Below are 17390 nucleotides of genomic sequence, written 5' to 3'. Positions count from 1 at the left end.
TTAAACCCACTTAAACCTCATTTTACCATTTTTACCATTTAAATACCATTTAAGTACCAATTAAACACAAGTTAATTAACCAAGAGCAAATGACCAAATTGCCACTACTCTTGCTCTCATCCTATAAATAGAGGTCTCTACTCTCTCATTTCTCAAGCTTGGAGAGCCAAAAAATTGCTTGCAAATTCATTTCTCACCCTTTCCAAAACCCTCACCCAAAGTTCATTCTCATAGAATTAGTGAGATTCACATTGAATCTTACTAGTTTTGAACTAAACCTCCTACATTTCTCTCTTTTCTTTGGTTGTTCATCTCCAATTTAGAAGGATCTACACACTTTGTGCTTGTTCTTGAAGTTACTCCAAAAATTTGTTTCAAGAATTGGTAAATTCCTAAACTCTAAGATGTAGATCTTTGTTGCTTGTGTTCAATGCATCTTTGATGCTATATTGGTCCTATTTGATGGTGATTTGGTGGAAAATTCGTGCTCCAATGGATATGTGATCATAAGGTGTTTGTATGTTTGTCTAAATCAAGTTTTATGGTTCATAATGCTGTTTTTTTTGAAAACTGTGCGCAGGAAATCGATTTCCTACAGAGGGAAATCGATTTCCACTCTGTTTTTTGCGCCAGATCTGAATTCTGCAGGCAGGAAATCGATTTCCTACAGAGGTAAATCGATTTCCAGTGAGGCAGAATGTTTGTTTTTGCTATTTTTGACTTGTTTTTGGTTCTAACTCTTCTTCTACTCCATTCTTTTGATATTTTCTTTGAATCACAAATTAGATGCCTAATTTCTCTCTAATATCAATGGACTTAGGGCGTCGATAGGATGAGAATCCAAATCCGCAAAATTAAGTGATTGAAATTATGGATGAAAGGAGCTTTTAATGTGGTTCCATCTTTTATTTCTTTTTCTTTTGATCGATGAAAGTCTTAATACCTTGAGTATTCTTATGGATTCTTGGTAAAGACTAGATCACTCCTCATTTTTCTTTTCGTGCGGTATTGCTTTTGGAGAGCGATCTACATATTGTTTTCTAGCATGCATTAGCACAAAGATTGTTGACCGGCCTCGTTGTAGGGTGATTTCTACATAAATCACTTGGCGATCTGCTTAACATAGCGCAATATTTCGTGTCCCGAATCAAAAAGATCAAATATGGAAGAGAATTGTATGCGGTTGATTTAAGACTTATGGAAATTTATCGTGTAGTCGCTATGATTTTATCAAGCTTTTGATAAATGTCCATTGAATTTAAATCCGAGAACATCCTTCACTCACCATCGATCTTTATTACTAACTTTGATAACATACTTGACAAGTTTCAAGATGGTTATCTTTAACATCTAACAATTGACTTTAATTTCCGCAATTTATTATATTGCTCTTTATATTTTGCTTTATGCTTTATCATTTCATCATATTTACATTCCGCTATTTTCTCTTTGTCCATTTGGACACTATGTTTATGTTTCCGCTATTTTCTTTTTGTCCACTTGGACCATACTTTAGTTTTATGCTAAAACACTAATAAATAACAAAATCTAAAAAACACTTAAGGCTCTCTTTCGGACTATTGGTTACTATCCCGAGCATTTTGGAGATTCAGACTTATGGACTTAGTACCTCTGGACCCTTATTCTGTTGTTACTATGCTATTATTCTGTCTGTCTGGCATTGGATTGTTGTCTGTTTGTGTATGCAGGTATTTCCTTGAAAGTCCTTGATGGTTAAGTCCAAGGCATTGAGATAAGGATTTTACCTGAAAACAGCCGTTACTCTGCCCGATTTCCGTCAGAATTTTAATGTGCTTAATGCAAAGTGGTGCTAAAGATAATAAGTTCATCTGGATCCCCAAGTAATGTGTTGTTTTAGTGTTCGATATTCCAAAGGATGGGCAATCTACCTTGACTCGTAATGTCAAGTGTTGGCTTCTTATTTCGGTTAGACCGTTCTTTTCCCTAGCTTTTATTTTATGCACTAGGTTAGCCTCTTCATCTCCTCCCACTTCTTATATTTTCAAAATCTTCTCCCTTTTTCAAAAACCTTCTTATGTTTGTAAAATCTCTTTTAAAACCTTTCTTTAAAATATCTTTTGCCCTTAGTGGCCCTTTTTTTCAAAAAGTTTAGACACGACTAATTGTTGAAATGAGTGGCGATACCCCACGATTTTGAAATTGATTGATATAATGAGATCTTTTCCGCGTGAGAGAGCTAGTGGCATACTCGTTGATTTTATCCGAGTTGGAGCCCTTCTTTCATTTGCGATGCAAAGAACTCATTTGTTCTCATGCTCAAGATCAATGGCTGAGTATTTCTCTCCGACGACGATAAAGTGTTTATTCGTTTTTTTATAAAAATGTTTTCCCTTTTAAGCGGAACTACATTAGCTCTGACTTCTCCATTGCACCGAGGAGGTATGTAGGCACAAGGCTTAATGTCTTGCCGAGCTTATTTTAAAAATAAAACAAACCCTTTTTTAGCACACACGACACAGATTTTCAAAAAGGTTCCTGTGGAGTACCACAAATATGAGGGGTGCTTAAAACCTTCCCCTCATATAATCAACACCCGAACCTGAGTTCTCTTTTTGTTTTAAAAACAAACTTTGGGTTTTTCGTTCTTTTCCCTTTTCCTTTGGAAACAATAAAGCGCGGTGGCGATTTCAAACGAAATACTGAGTCGAGTCAATCCTATGGCTTCGGTCTCAGATTTTCCCCGCTACAAAGACAACCAAGTTTTCCGCTCCTTTTTTATCTCAAATCTCTAGGTCAAACTCTTGCAACAACAAGATCCACCTAATGAGCCTTTACTTGGAGTCTGGCTTGGTAAGTAGATACTTTATAGTTGCATGGTCAGTATAAACAACAACTTTCGAACCAATTAAATATGACCTAAATTTTTCTAATGGATACACAATAGCTAGCAGTTCTTTTTCAGTGGTTGCATAATTGATTTGTGCTTCGTTAAGAACCTTGCTAGCGTAATGTATAGCATGAAATTTTTTTCCTTTCCTTTAACCCAAAACTGCACCTACCGCATAATCGCTAGCATCACACATTAATTCAAAATCAAGTTTCCAATCGGGTGCTATGATTATGGGTGCAGTTGTCAATTTATTTTTCAATTCATTAAAAGCTAATGAACATGCATCATCAAAAATGAAAGGCTTACCTTTTTTGAACAAGTTGCACAATGGCTTTGCGATCTTTGAGAAATCTTTGATAAACCTCCGATAAAATCCCACATGACCCAAGATGCTTCGAATTCCTTTCACATTCAACGGTGGTGGTAGCTTTTCAATGACCTCTACTTTTGCTCGATCAACTTTAATGACTTTGGATGACACTTTATGACCAAGGACAATGCCCTCGGTAACCATGAAATTACACTTTTCCTAATTAAGTACCAAGTTGGTTTCAACACATCTCTTCAACACGGTATCCAAATTCTTCAAGCAAATATCAAAGGATGCTCCAAAAACGGAGAAGTCTTCCATGAAAACTTCCATTGTCTTTTCAACGAGGTCGGAAAAGATGGCTTGCATACATCTTTGAAAAGTGTCCGGTGCATTAGACAACCCAAAGGGCATCCGTCTATAAGCAAAAATTCCAAAGGGACAAGTGAAACCCGTCTTCTCTTGATCTTCCGAATTGACCGAAATTTGGTTGTACCCGGAATAGCCATCTAAGAAACAATAAAAATCTTGACCTGACAACCTCTCTAGCATTTGATCCATAAAAGGTAAAGGGAAGATTGTACTTGATTATTGTTGACCTTGTTTTGATAACCTTGTTGAGGCATTTTGATAAGGCGAGATTGATTGAATGAATAATGGTTGTGCCTTTTGATAAGGCGAGCATATATGAATTTCTTTGTTTTTCTTTTGAGTTCTATTAACCTTGGTTAACTTTCTGTACTTTTGAGGCAGTTGGGGGTTCAATATGGCGAAAGAGTTGATAATCGTAAAATTTAGAAAAAAGTTAAAAATTCTCAAAAAGGGCAGAAATAATAAAATCGAGTTTAGGGTCGCGGTAGTTGATATCACGAAAACGTATCGTATATTTAGCTTAATTTACATGCATTATTATTCTATTTTATTTCGATTTTATTATTTTATTTTGTATTATGCCAGTATTTCTATTTGTTTTCAGGAATTTATTTAATCGAAGCTCGCAAAAGAAATAATCGGAAAAAGGAGCTTGAATGGAGAAGAATTGCTTATAATGCCAATTAAATGAGGAGGTGTAAATAGGAAGAAGAAAAAGGCCTAGAACAAAAGAAGCCCACCGCGCAAGAGGAGTCAGGCACGAGACGGAGGGCACACTGAAGTGCCTGCTGGTTGGCACCCCCCTTCATGCCGTTCGGCACCTCCCCTAAATATAGTGTGTGACGTTTGTCACACACCCAGGCCCAGAAGAGACGCCGTTTTTACTCTCCGCCATTTTCTCCTCCGAAAGAACAGCAACAGAGACGAAACAAACTCCAACACAAGATTCTGAGGCAGCTCTATAAATACCCTTCAAGATTAATTGAGAGGGTTACGCATTTTTACCCTACTGCCGTCACTTAGTTCTTCTGCTATTTTTCAAGTTTTATTTTTGTTTCCTATCCACTTCCTGCAATAGATTTCCACTCCGGAAATTCTATTGCGATTTAGTTTTCATTGCTAGCTTCAAAATTAATTTTAGTTTAGCATCAAATTTATTTTCAAGAACTCAATTTCAGTACCGGATTCAAGAACCAGTGCTGCTTTGTTTCAAATTCGATTTTGCTATATTAATTCAGGTTCATTTAATTGCTTTAAATTATTATTGTCTGTTTATGTTAGTTATTAGAATTATGTCCAGATTATTTTATACCTGCGATATCTGTTATGTTTTGTCTGTTAAAACAATGTCCAGCTAAATTATTTTTATCGGTATGTAAGGTCACATAACCGAGGGAATCGAGTAACACTGTCGACGTATTTTATTAATTAAATTTATCTATCTGGTATTAATTTCTAATGCTTAATTTAACTGTTTTGTAACGAGAGTTAAAAACAATAGAAGTTAGGGTCAATAAAAATCAGAGTTTGAGATTTTAACTGGACAGTAGAAATTAAACATTAACCTTAAATACAGCGAGAGCACTTTAAGGTTAATTAGACTTCATCGGTTTTCAAAAATCATTTTTAAACTTTATTTGATACAGCGAGAGCGCTCACTTAGGTTTAATAATGAGATCATAATCAACAAACCCGAGAGTGTGAGAGGAAGGTTTTTAAACAAGTGACTTCTACAGAAAGAGTATTTTAATTTACGATTCACGTCGATAGTTTACTAGGTCCCCGACGTCCGACCGTTACATACCAATAATATACCCGCTTATTTAATTAAATTATATTCCTTTTAATTCCCCGTCTGATCATAAACAATCAGATATTAGCCTTAGATTTACGTAGTAACGATTAACTGCATTAGGTCGATTCTTAGTCCCTGTGGGTTCGATATCTTTTAAAACTACGCGATAGACTGTGCAGTTGCAGTCATAATCACAAACATACCCCATTTTGTCGCGATCAAGTTTTTGGCGCCGTTGTTGGGGACTAATTTAGTCGATAATCGTAATTAACTGTTACATTGTAGAGACTAAGGAAACTCAATTATTCTAATCCCTTTGTGCATGCCAAGTACTCTCTCTCGAAGTGAAGACTTAGCGCTGCCAATTCCCGAACCGGAGCGTTCTATCACTGTATCACGTCGATTACGATGTACTCGCACTCTTGTTCCTACTCCTACTTCTGAACCAGTTGAAGAATCAACCATGGGAGAACAGCCGCGTCCTCTCAAATCTTACTCTATTCCTTCGCAAGCCGAACCTCACAATAGCATTGCTGCTCCTGCTATTGAGGCGAACAACTTCGAGCTAAAACCATCGTTGTTTTCAGCTGTACAACAAAATCAATTTTCTGGAAATGCGACGGAAGACCCTAACCTTCATTTTTCAGTGCGGAAGCTATCCGACTGCGCCTTTTTCCTTTTTCATTGAGGGATAGAGATAGAGCTTGGCTCCAGTCTTTACCCGCCAATTCTGTCACGACCTGGAATGAACTTAAGAAAGTCTTCCTGGCACGTTATTTTCCACCTAGTAAGACCGCCATGCTAAGGGCCCAGATCAATGGGTTTAGACAAAAAGACAACGAGTCTTTATTTGAAGCGTGGGAGAGATACAAAGACATGCTTAGACTCTGTCCACATCATGGATTAGAAGAATGGTTAATTATCCATACCTTTTACAATGGTCTCCTCTACAATACGAGACTTACAATTGACGCCGCTGCAGGTGGCACACTGATGGACAAAGCGTATGCTGATGCCTATGCACTTATCGATAGTATGGCTCAGAATCATTATCAATGGGGAAGCGAGAGAGCTCAATCAGAGAAAACTTCTGGAGAGAAATCTTCAACGAAGAGTGGTATGTACGAGATAAGTAGCCTCGACCGCGTTAACGCCAAAGTCGATGCCCTAACTCAGAAGATCGAAAACCTCACTGTAGCACCTGTAGCCGCCGTGGCTGCTGTTTCCCCCAATTGTGAAATATGCGGGATGTCTGGACATGCTGCCCCCAAGTGCCATCTTTTGGCAGGAGTTTCCCTCGAACCAGTAAACTATGCTCAAGGAAACCCCTACTCAAACACGTATAACCCAGGATGGAAGAATCACCCTAACTTCTCGTATAAGAACAATAATGCTTTGTACGCACCTGGTCAAGCACCCAGTGTACCACCTGGATATCAAAAGGCACCATTCGCTACTCCTAACGTCCCTAGGAAGTCTAACTTAGAATTAATGATGGAAAATTTCATAGCCACTCAAACTCATAGTAATAAGGATTTCATAAATTAGAACGTGCACACTAATGAGAAAATCAAACAGTTAGCAACTAAAGTAGACGCGTTGGCCACTCACAACAAGATGCTTGAGACACAAATCTCTCAAGTGGCACAACAACAAGCACCTACTACCGCACCTGCTGGGACATTTCCAGGACAACCACAACCTAACCCAAAAGGACATGCTCATGCTATTATTCTGCGAAGTGGTAGAGAGATGGACGAACCGACTGATCCTAGGCTTAAAAACCCTGTTATGTTCCAAAGCCCTAGTAAGACAGCTGAGGAGGAAAGTAGACCCAAGGATAAACCAAGTGATCAGAAAGAGAAAGAGACCAAGGAAGGCGAGACGGAGGAAAAAGAAGCGCCATACATACCTCCGCCACCTTATAAACCACCTATCCCATACCCTCAAAGACTCGAGAAATCTAAAAACATAGGGCAGTTTAAAAAATTTGTCAAACTTCTTAAACAGTTGAACATTACAATTCCGTTTACTGAAGCTATTACCCAAATGCCCTCATATGCTAAGTTCCTAAAAGAAATCCTATCAAATAATAAGAAATTAGAAGACAACGAGACCGTAACACTCACTGCCGAATGTAGTGCCATAATTCAAAATAAAATGCCACCTAAGCTGAAAGACCCAGGGAGTTTCTCCATACCTTGCAATATAGGAAAATTCGTCATAGACAAAGCTCTGTGCGACTTAGGAGCTATTATTAGCCTAATGCCTTTGTCTATTTGCGAGAAACTAAACATGGGAGACCTAAGACCAACCAAGATCTCAGTACAACTTGCTGACCGATCTGTCAAGTATCCCGTAGGTGTTCTTGAAAACGTACCCGTCCGCATCGGACAATTCTACATCCCTACGGATTTCATAATTATGGACATAAAGCAAGACGTCAATACTCCTATAATCTTAGGAAGACCTTTTCTAGCTACCGCTGGAGCTATTATAGACATAAAGAAAGGCAAGTTGACATTCGAAGTAGGTGAGGAGAAGGTCGAGTTTATTTTAACACAATTCCTTCAAGCCCCAGCTATAGAGGACACATGTTATCTGGTGGATGTTATTGATGAATGTGCAAGAGAGATAGGATTATCAGAAGAATCTTACTCTGAAGTTATAAAGATTCTGATGCCTCTGATTTTCGAAGATGACAATTGGCATCCGGAATATCGAGACGATAATTTAAGCGAATGCTTAGCTTTAACACCCAACCCTATGTCTTGCCCAAAGAAAACAGCCTTGGACCTTAAACCATTACCCAAGACTCTTAGGTATGAATACCTAGACGATGAGCTCAAAAGACCAGTAATAATCAACGCAGAGCTAGGAGCCACATAGACCGAGAAGCTATTACAAGTATTAAGGAAATATCCATCTGCGTTAGGATATAACATTGCTGATCTGAAAGGAATAAGTCCTTCCATATGTATGCATCGCATCATGTCGGAAGAAGATTGCAAAACCTCTAGGGAACATCAAAGAAGGATTAACCCTATCCTGAGCACAATAGTTAAAGATGAAGTTACTAAAATTCTGAATGCAAGAATTATATATCCAATCTTGGATAGTCAGTGGGTAAGTCCGGTCCATTGTGTACCAAAGAAGGGAGGCATAACAGTTACTGTAAACAAGTCAGGCGAATCTATCACCGAAAGAAAAGTGACTGGAGCAAGAATGTGTATTGACTATCGTAAATTAAACAAAGCCACAAGGAAAGACCATTTCCCTCTTCCCTTTATTGACCAAATGCTCGAACGCTTAGCAAAACATTCCTATTACTGCTACCTGGATGGTTACTCAGGATTCTTTAAAATCCCAATTCACCCTGATGACTAAGAGAAAACAACCTTCACATGCCCTTATGGAACATTCGCTTATAGACGGATGCCGTTCAGATTCTCCAACGCCCCTGCGACATTTCAGAGATGCATGATGTTGATTTTCGCTGATTACATAGACAACATCATGGAAGTCTTTATGGACGACTTCTCTGTATGTGGGGAGGATTTTGAAGGATGCCTCTCTAATCTAGAAAAAGTATTGGACCGGCGTGTACAAGTTAACCTCGTCCTAAACTGGGAAAAGTGTCACTTTATGGTTAAACAAGGGATTGTACTTGGACATGTAGTCTCCAAAAGAGGGATTGAAGTCGATAAAGCAAAGATCGAAGTAATAGAAAACCTCCAACCCCCAAAAACAGTTAGAGAAATACAGAGATTCTTAGGACACGCAGGTTTCTATGGAAGATTCATAAAGGACTTTTCTAAGATCTCTAAACCTCTGAATAGCCTCTTAATGAAAGACGTTGAGTTTAATTTCAACGATGAATGTTTATAAGCCTTTGAAGTACTAAAGATAGCCCTTATATCCGCACCCATAATGCAACCACCCGACTGGAATTTACCGTTTGAAATTATGTGTGATGCAAGCGACTATGCTGTAGGAGTAGCCTTAGGCCAAAGGAAAGATAAGAAACTCCACGCAATATACTATGCAAGTAGGACCTTAGATCCTGCGTAAATGAATTACGCCACAACCGAAAAGGAACTCTTGGCCGTGGTCTTCGCGTTAGACAAGTTTTGTTCCTATCTGATAGGAGCAAAGATAATAGTTTACACTGACCATGCAGCCATTAGGTATCTACTAGCTAAACAAGATGCAAAACCTAGACTATTAAGGTGGATCCTATTACTACAAGAATTTGATTTGGAAATCAAAGATAAAAAGGGAACCGAAAACGTTGTAGCCGACCATTTATCTAGGATGGAAGGTATTAAAACAGAAGAAACACCAATCAACGATGATTTCCCTTATGAACGCTTAATAGCACACTTAGAATCCGAAAGTGACACATTGGAACAACCTAAAGCGCAAACCAAAGCCGTTAAGATACTAAGCACCGGAACCACACTGCCATGGTATGCTGATTTCGTCAACTACCTAGCAGCGAGAGTGCTTCCGCCTGACATGACCTATCAACAAAAGAAGAAGTTCTTCCATGACCTTAAACAGTACTATTGGGATGAACCCTTGCTATTCAAGAGAGGCGCTGATGGGATATTCCGCCGATGTGTTCCGGAAGAAGAGATAGAGAGTATAATACATCATTGCCATGATGCCCCCTATGGTGGGCATGCAAGCACATCAAAGACATGCGCTAAGGTTCTGCAAGCCGGTCTCTTTTGGTCCAACCTGTGGAAGGATGTCGACATCGCTGGTAGAAATTGCGACCACTGTCAGCGCACTGGAAACATATCTAGGCGAGATGAAATGCCACAAAAGGGCATTTTAGAAGTAGAAATCTTTGATGTGTGGGGAATATATTTTATGGGACCTTTCCCATCTTCCTTTGGAAATAATTACATACTTGTCGCAGTAGATTACGTATCTAAATGGTTAGAAGCTGTAGCCTCACCCACAAACGATGCAGAAGTAGTGATTAAGCTGTTCAAGAATATCATCTTCCGAGGTTTGGTGTACCAAGGTCAGTCATTATCGACGGAGGATCCCACTTCATATCTAGAATTTTCGAAAAACTCTTAGTGAAATATGGAGTCCGACACTATGTAGCAACACCTTACCACCCACAAACTAGTGGACAAGTTGAAGTCTCGGATAGACAAATCAAGCAAATACTTGAAAGGACTATTGCCACATCTAGGAATGATTGGTCAACTAAGTTACATGAAGCACTGTGGGCGTATAGAACCGCCTACAAGACACCAATAGGAACCACGCCCTTCAAATTAGTATACGGTAAATCTTGTCATTTACCGATAGAACTAGAGCATAAAGTCTACTGGGCAATAAAAACCTTAAACTTAAAATACACCGCCGCAGGCGAAAGGAGGCTATTAGATATTAACGAGTTGGAGGAAATTAGATGGGATGCTTACGAGAATGCTAGGATTTACAAAGAAAGAACAAAGAAGTGGCACGATAAACGCATCTCAAGGAAGGAATTCAATGAAGGAGATGTGGTGCTACTATTTAATTCTCGACTTAAGCTCTTTCCAGGAAAACTTCGTTCAAGGTGGTCTGGTCCATTCGAAGTTACCAAAGTATATCTGAGTGGCGCTGTTGAAATTAAAGGAAAATCGAGCGATAGCTTCGTTGTAAACGAGCAGCGATTAAAACATTACCATATTATTGAAAACAAATACTACACTGATAGTCTTAAGCTCGTAGAGATAATCGTCGAGTCGACGAACTAACCATCGATTCGTCGAGCTTGCGACGTTAAACAAAGCGCTTTCGTGGGAGACAACCCACCTTTTAACTTTAATTTTGTTTTAAATTATTTTGATTTTAATGTTTTATTAAAATTTCTTTTCTTTTCTTTCTGCATTCTATTTTCAAAATACTAACTCTTTTTGTATTAAATCATACTACTTAAAACTTTTCTTTCTGATTTTAAAAAACTTTCAGGGTACTAACCTCTTTTCTAACTTTAGAGATGGATTTCACTGATGACATATGTAACACCCTTCTAAAACCCCCGCGGAAAATATAATAAAAATTTAGAGTAAACATGAAATACAAGGATGTCACAACTTCTTTAACATAAAATACTATAGTCATTTGTCATGCCACACGAGGAACCATTTAACATAAATACAATTCATGTTCAACACAGCGGATTATAATTCATAACATTGCATAATCATCATCATTCATGCAAGTTCTCTAATACAATTATAAACAACAAAGACCGACATAATAACTCGTCTCTAAACTAGCGTTCCCCAGTGTTACATTCAGAGCATGACTCGACACGGACTAAGGGCTAGCCTATAAGCTATCTTCACCCAATCAAGACGCCGCTACATCCTTAATCTGAAATCATCAAAGTAAGGGTGAGTTTCATTCGAATTAATAAGCATTATGCAATCATAAGCAATAAAATCTCATAGTAATTATCATCCACTCAATCATACATATAATCAGAATTATTACAACAAGTAAACATCAATCCAACAATATTGGCCATCGGCCCACAACTCATCAATTATACCAATGATCAAGTTATATTAACAACATATTCTTAATACATCAATCATATAAACACACCAAGGCATAACACTGAATTCCATCCAATCATGTTATAACCAATGCATATGATTAAACTGACACTATGCATGTGGTACCATACATGGGATATACCCATCCAACTGATATCCTCATCACTGAGATACAGTTTAACCAGCACCGATTCCACACACAGGGAATCATGCTCACCAAATATCCAGCACCGATTCCACACACTGGGAATCATGCTCACCAAAATATCCAGCACCGATTCCACACACTGGGAATCATGCTCACCAAAATATCCAGCACCGATTCCCCACACTGGGAATCATGCCCACCGTTTTGATCCACTTTCATCACCGGGATCCATCACCAAAAATGTATGCCAATGAATGCAACATATAACATGCTTACAACATCACCAATCCGATGTAACACATCGTCTCATTATCATCACCAAATCATCACCAATAAGCATGTATATATTCTTAGCATTCATACAAACATATCACACATACATTCACCACAGTTCACATGTTAATATTAACAGTATATTAACATTCATAATTCATCAATCATCACCACGTTCATACATCGTTACATCTAACATAATTGCACACAATGTAACCAATTATCAAAACAACCCAACAAAATAATCACAAAATATGTATTCATTTACGACATGTTATAAACCAACATCACCCAATGAATATCACAATCTCATCACCAATACAGAACATGCATCAATAGTCATATATATAAGCACATATACATATACTATCTTTCAATTCATTAATAATTAAATCGAGTTTAAAAAGTAAAGTTGGCTATTGCCCATTTTATCAATTCATCAGATAAAGCATCTCATTAGCTTCGCAACGCCCAAAACGGCACATAAATCGGATACTCGGATCAAAAGTTATGAGTTTTCAAAGATAAAACATTTTTAGAAAAATGCTGCAGGAACGGGGTTGTCCCTACGTGGGAACCGGTTCCTGGCAGTCTCAAAAGTCACGTCTCTGATTTTTACTATGGGGAACCGGGTTGTCCCTACATGGGAACCGGTTCCCAGCTACCCAGAACCCATATTTCTCTGTTTTTACAAGGGGGAACCGGTTCGTCCCACATGGGAACCGGTTCCTACGTACCTGCACAGCCAAATTCAACATTTTGACAGCTTTTACCCTATCCCATAACCCCAATTTCAGGTACATACGAACATACACACAATTATCATTGATTTTCACACAATTACACATTTCAAACAAGTTATTGACATGCATTAACATCATATATCACAAGTATCAACAAAATCATGTCAATTCATACAAGATTATCAAAACCTAACAAATTCCCAACCCGACACGTACGATTGAACTGGACCACAATCCTAATCAATCATACTACCTACAATCACATAAGGAATACTAACCCGAAGAATCCCCCCTTACCTCAGAGTCGAACTTCGAAGGTCCTCTTCCCCTTTGGCTCTTCTCACTTTCACGTGTTCTCCTTTCTTCAGACTCAGTTCCTGCTTCTCCTTCCTCTTTTCCCCAAATTCCTTATTTTATGAAAAATAAAATAAATATTATAATGGGCTTGCTTAGTCAACATCCCCTCTTCTGCTAATCACCACTCTAGGCCCAAATGTCAATATTTCACCATTTTCCAAATAATTCCAAATAAAAATACTAAAATTCCAATTATTTAATTTAAATCCAAATTAAATTAATAAACTGAAATTATGGGGTGTTACAACTCTCCCCCACTAAAAGAGTTTTCGTCCTCGAAAACATACTTCAAGTAAAGTCCCAGATAAGAGTACTTCATTTGACTCTCCCATTCTCCGTTAACACCTTCTTAGTCGAGTCTCAAAATTCATCTGACATAACCAACACCAGCATATCTCATGCATTCAATCTCCGCCCTTACTTCGCATCTGGCCATCCCAGGGTATACCACTCGCTATACTCCAACGATTAACGACAATGAAACTTCGAGGTACGATCCATACAATACACTCAACAACTGAATAATACAATTACATAATCCATGGTATGATCGCAACTGATCAACACTGTAGTAATGGATTCCATTTACTCACGTACCAACCTTAGGCACACTCTTGCAATTGAGCGATAAAGTAATACTTACACTTACTCAAAGCAAATTCCCGAGTTACTTCATCTATTAAAAACATTCCCACTATCGGAACAAGCACACATCAGTAGTTATAATTACATAGCTCATTATCCTCAATATACCATTGCTTACAAGGTAGCTCAATTGAGTCCCACTCTCCACTAAGAATCAGATTAACTTCGTCCTTCGCAGAGTATAATTCCACATTATATTCATAAATTTACATAACACCTTACAACAGTACAAAATTATTATGGCATTACATAGTATCAACTCGTTGTCTTAACTTCTTCGAACACATACTCATTAACTACATTCAACCATAATAGGATATCCATCATCTCGACAATTATTCAAAAGGGTTCTAATCCTTTGGCACGACATCCTTATGTCTACGAGATTCCAAATCCAACCTATAGATCAACATATATTCTCCATGTAGAACCCCGACATATTAATTCTCACTACTCACGAGTAGCACTCATAACACCACTTTACATCATACTTTCGCTGTACGACTACGACTACTCGTCTTAAGTCACCGTCCAATGCTTTGCACCCCTTCATATTCACTTCCTCATAAGTTCCCACAATATGGTGAGTGGTTATTCTCACCTCTCAACCTTCACCACATCTTATACCATTAAGGTAACAAGCAATCTCATACTATCTATATGACTCCGCCTACTATCAACAAGAGATTAAGGGTGATCAAGTCCTCAATTTGTCAATAGATAGCCGACAATCATGTTTAAGCATAAACCGTTGTTACTACATAATAGTGTCCTTCCTGAGTTTATACTCAACTCATTAACATTGTCTAATTCTCTACGGTGTCCTTCTTCTAGAATTCTCAACCCGGTAACATCTTGAACGCAAACGCGACTTCTAGACCTCATTACACCATCCTCGTTAATTCTGAATTCGCCGTCTTTACCTTTGTAATTCAAGGTCGACTTATCAGCTTTCTGGCTTTCTCTAATCTTGTCTAGAATACCATTAGTCAGTCTCAGCATACCCAATCCAACATTAGTAGGAGCACCTTCACATACCAAACTTAATTCTCTGAATTGTTCAATTCAATCCAACTCTTTCACCATCAGTATCGACAATTTTAGAGGCAACCTTGAACCATACAAATAATGTCACTGCAACATCAAAACAAAACCATGGCTGCCAAATCTAAATCATGAGTCAGATAATTCCTTTTCTGCGCTTTCAATCGTCCCGACGCATAAGTTACTACTTACTGATTTTACATCAATACACCATCCAAACCCATCAACGACGCATCACAATATACCACAAATGGTTCCAAAGTCTATTTCACTTTTTCTACTGATTCCTTCATCACTCAAATCCATCAATATTTAAATCATCTTTATCCGCTTATTTATTAAGGACATATTCTACTCGACTTCGTTCCGAACAATCGCGGTAATAAGCATTCCTATTTCAACACTGGTCTAGGCCTCTTTATCCAACATCATAATATCTCCTCATAGGACCACTCTACTGTATTTATAACTCTTCCACAAGTTATAACATAATCTCACCTCTTCGTAGTCTCAAACGACACCCTAATCCGATACTCAAAGTTCAAGATATGAATGTTTCCAACCGTTACCCAAGATACAATACCGATACCATGCAACGAAACTCTATACGACATCTCCAAAACTTCTCAATTGGCACATTTAATCTCTAAGATTGCTTCTCAACAAGCCTCCTCATTATTCCTTTATTCTGTTTAACTCTGACACTGACATCCCATGCCGCACCAACGAACAATCTAGTTCTAAGGACAAGTGTAACCGTAACTTCACCTCTTTCTAACATCATCCTAACACAATTAAATATGTTACAGCTGCTGCAACCATTTTTATAACAAGGTTCATCTCGTTAGCTTTCCGACGCTTCAAACGGAACTCAAATCGGATGTCCAGAACTCCAGTTATGAATTTTCGAAGTTTCATAACGATTCAGCAATCTTCCTGCGATTTGCTTACGAAAATTCTGCTCCAAAACTCATCCTCTTCAAATTAATCTCATTATTAACATCATCTTATCACATCTCTTCGCTTCCAAACTTCTTATAACTTAAACAACACATTTCATCGCTGAAGTTCGATTTCTGCAACATCCTGAAACCAAATTCATGTACGCCATCATCAACCTTCTTATCCTTGAGATCATATTCGTCTCTTTGCATTACTCGCACTTCGAAACTTTCTCAACAACATCGATAACCTCTCCCATCATCTCAATTACTTACTAGTAATCCTACGACAAGGTCTACGACAATACTTCTTTTAATCACTGCTTCAACAACAACCTTTTACATAGGGCTACTCATACAACAACATCGCAGTACGTCAGTAGCACTTGAGGCATCACAACTTCCAAATTCCATTTCTCAGAAATAACCATCATCTACTCCGAGACACTCCGACTGAACAACAACCACGGTCTTCAGTCCATGTCACCTTCGCTTCAGAAAACAATAACTCCACACTCTTGTACTACTGCCCCACGCATCTCTCTAACATCTTGCATCTGAGACATATCCGAGAAGCATGACTTCTCCCCCACTAGTTTCAATCCCACTTCTGCAAGCAAACATTTAGAACACACTGAGTACCGACAGTGTTTCACACACATGTCGCATACCGAAAGGAAATTAACAACAAGACTCTGGTCGCAAGGACCGACAATGCTCTGATACCACTATTGTAACACCCTTCTAAAACCCCCGCGGAAAATATAATAAAAATTTAGAGTAAACATGAAATACAAGGATGTCACAACTTCTTTAACATAAAATACTATAGTCATTTGTCATGCCACACGAGGAACCATTTAACATAAATACAATTCATGTTCAACACAGCGGATTATAATTCATAACATTGCATAATCATCATCATTCATGCAAGTTCTCTAATACAATTATAAACAACAAAGACCGACATAATAACTCGTCTCTAAACTAGCGTTCCCCAGTGTTACATTCAGAGCATGACTCGACACGGACTAAGGGCTAGCCTATAAGCTATCTTCACCCAATCAAGACGCCGCTACATCCTTAATCTGAAATCATCAAAGTAAGGGTGAGTTTCATTCGAATTAATAAGCATTATGCAATCATAAGCAATAAAATCTCATAGTAATTATCATCCACTCAATCATACATATAATCAGAATTATTACAACAAGTAAACATCAATCCAACAATATTGGCCATCGGCCCACAACTCATCAATTATACCAATGATCAAGTTATATTAACAACATATTCTTAATACATCAATCATATA

The 17390-nt window shown here is 38.1% G+C and overlaps 1 protein-coding gene and 1 non-coding gene across 2 annotated transcripts; one reads left to right on the top strand and one right to left on the bottom strand.

Annotated features, from left to right (window-relative positions):
• Window positions 1-6147: 6147 nt before the first annotated feature.
• LOC131654389 (small nucleolar RNA R71) lies at window positions 6148-6254 on the bottom strand. Its single transcript, XR_009299430.1, has one exon. It is a non-coding gene; the product is annotated as a small nucleolar RNA R71 (small nucleolar RNA).
• Window positions 6255-6966: 712 nt separating this feature from the next.
• On the top strand, window positions 6967-8238 carry LOC131648751 (uncharacterized). Its single transcript, XM_058918481.1, has one exon. It carries the CDS (start codon window positions 6967-6969, stop codon window positions 8236-8238), a length of 1272 nt encoding a protein of 423 aa, XP_058774464.1.
• Window positions 8239-17390: the final 9152 nt, after the last annotated feature.

Source organism: Vicia villosa, linkage group LG2 (assembly GCF_029867415.1).
Source record: "Vicia villosa cultivar HV-30 ecotype Madison, WI linkage group LG2, Vvil1.0, whole genome shotgun sequence".
NCBI classification, from domain to species: domain Eukaryota; kingdom Viridiplantae; phylum Streptophyta; class Magnoliopsida; order Fabales; family Fabaceae; genus Vicia; species Vicia villosa.
This window is presented reverse-complemented; position numbering and strand designations above follow the sequence as displayed.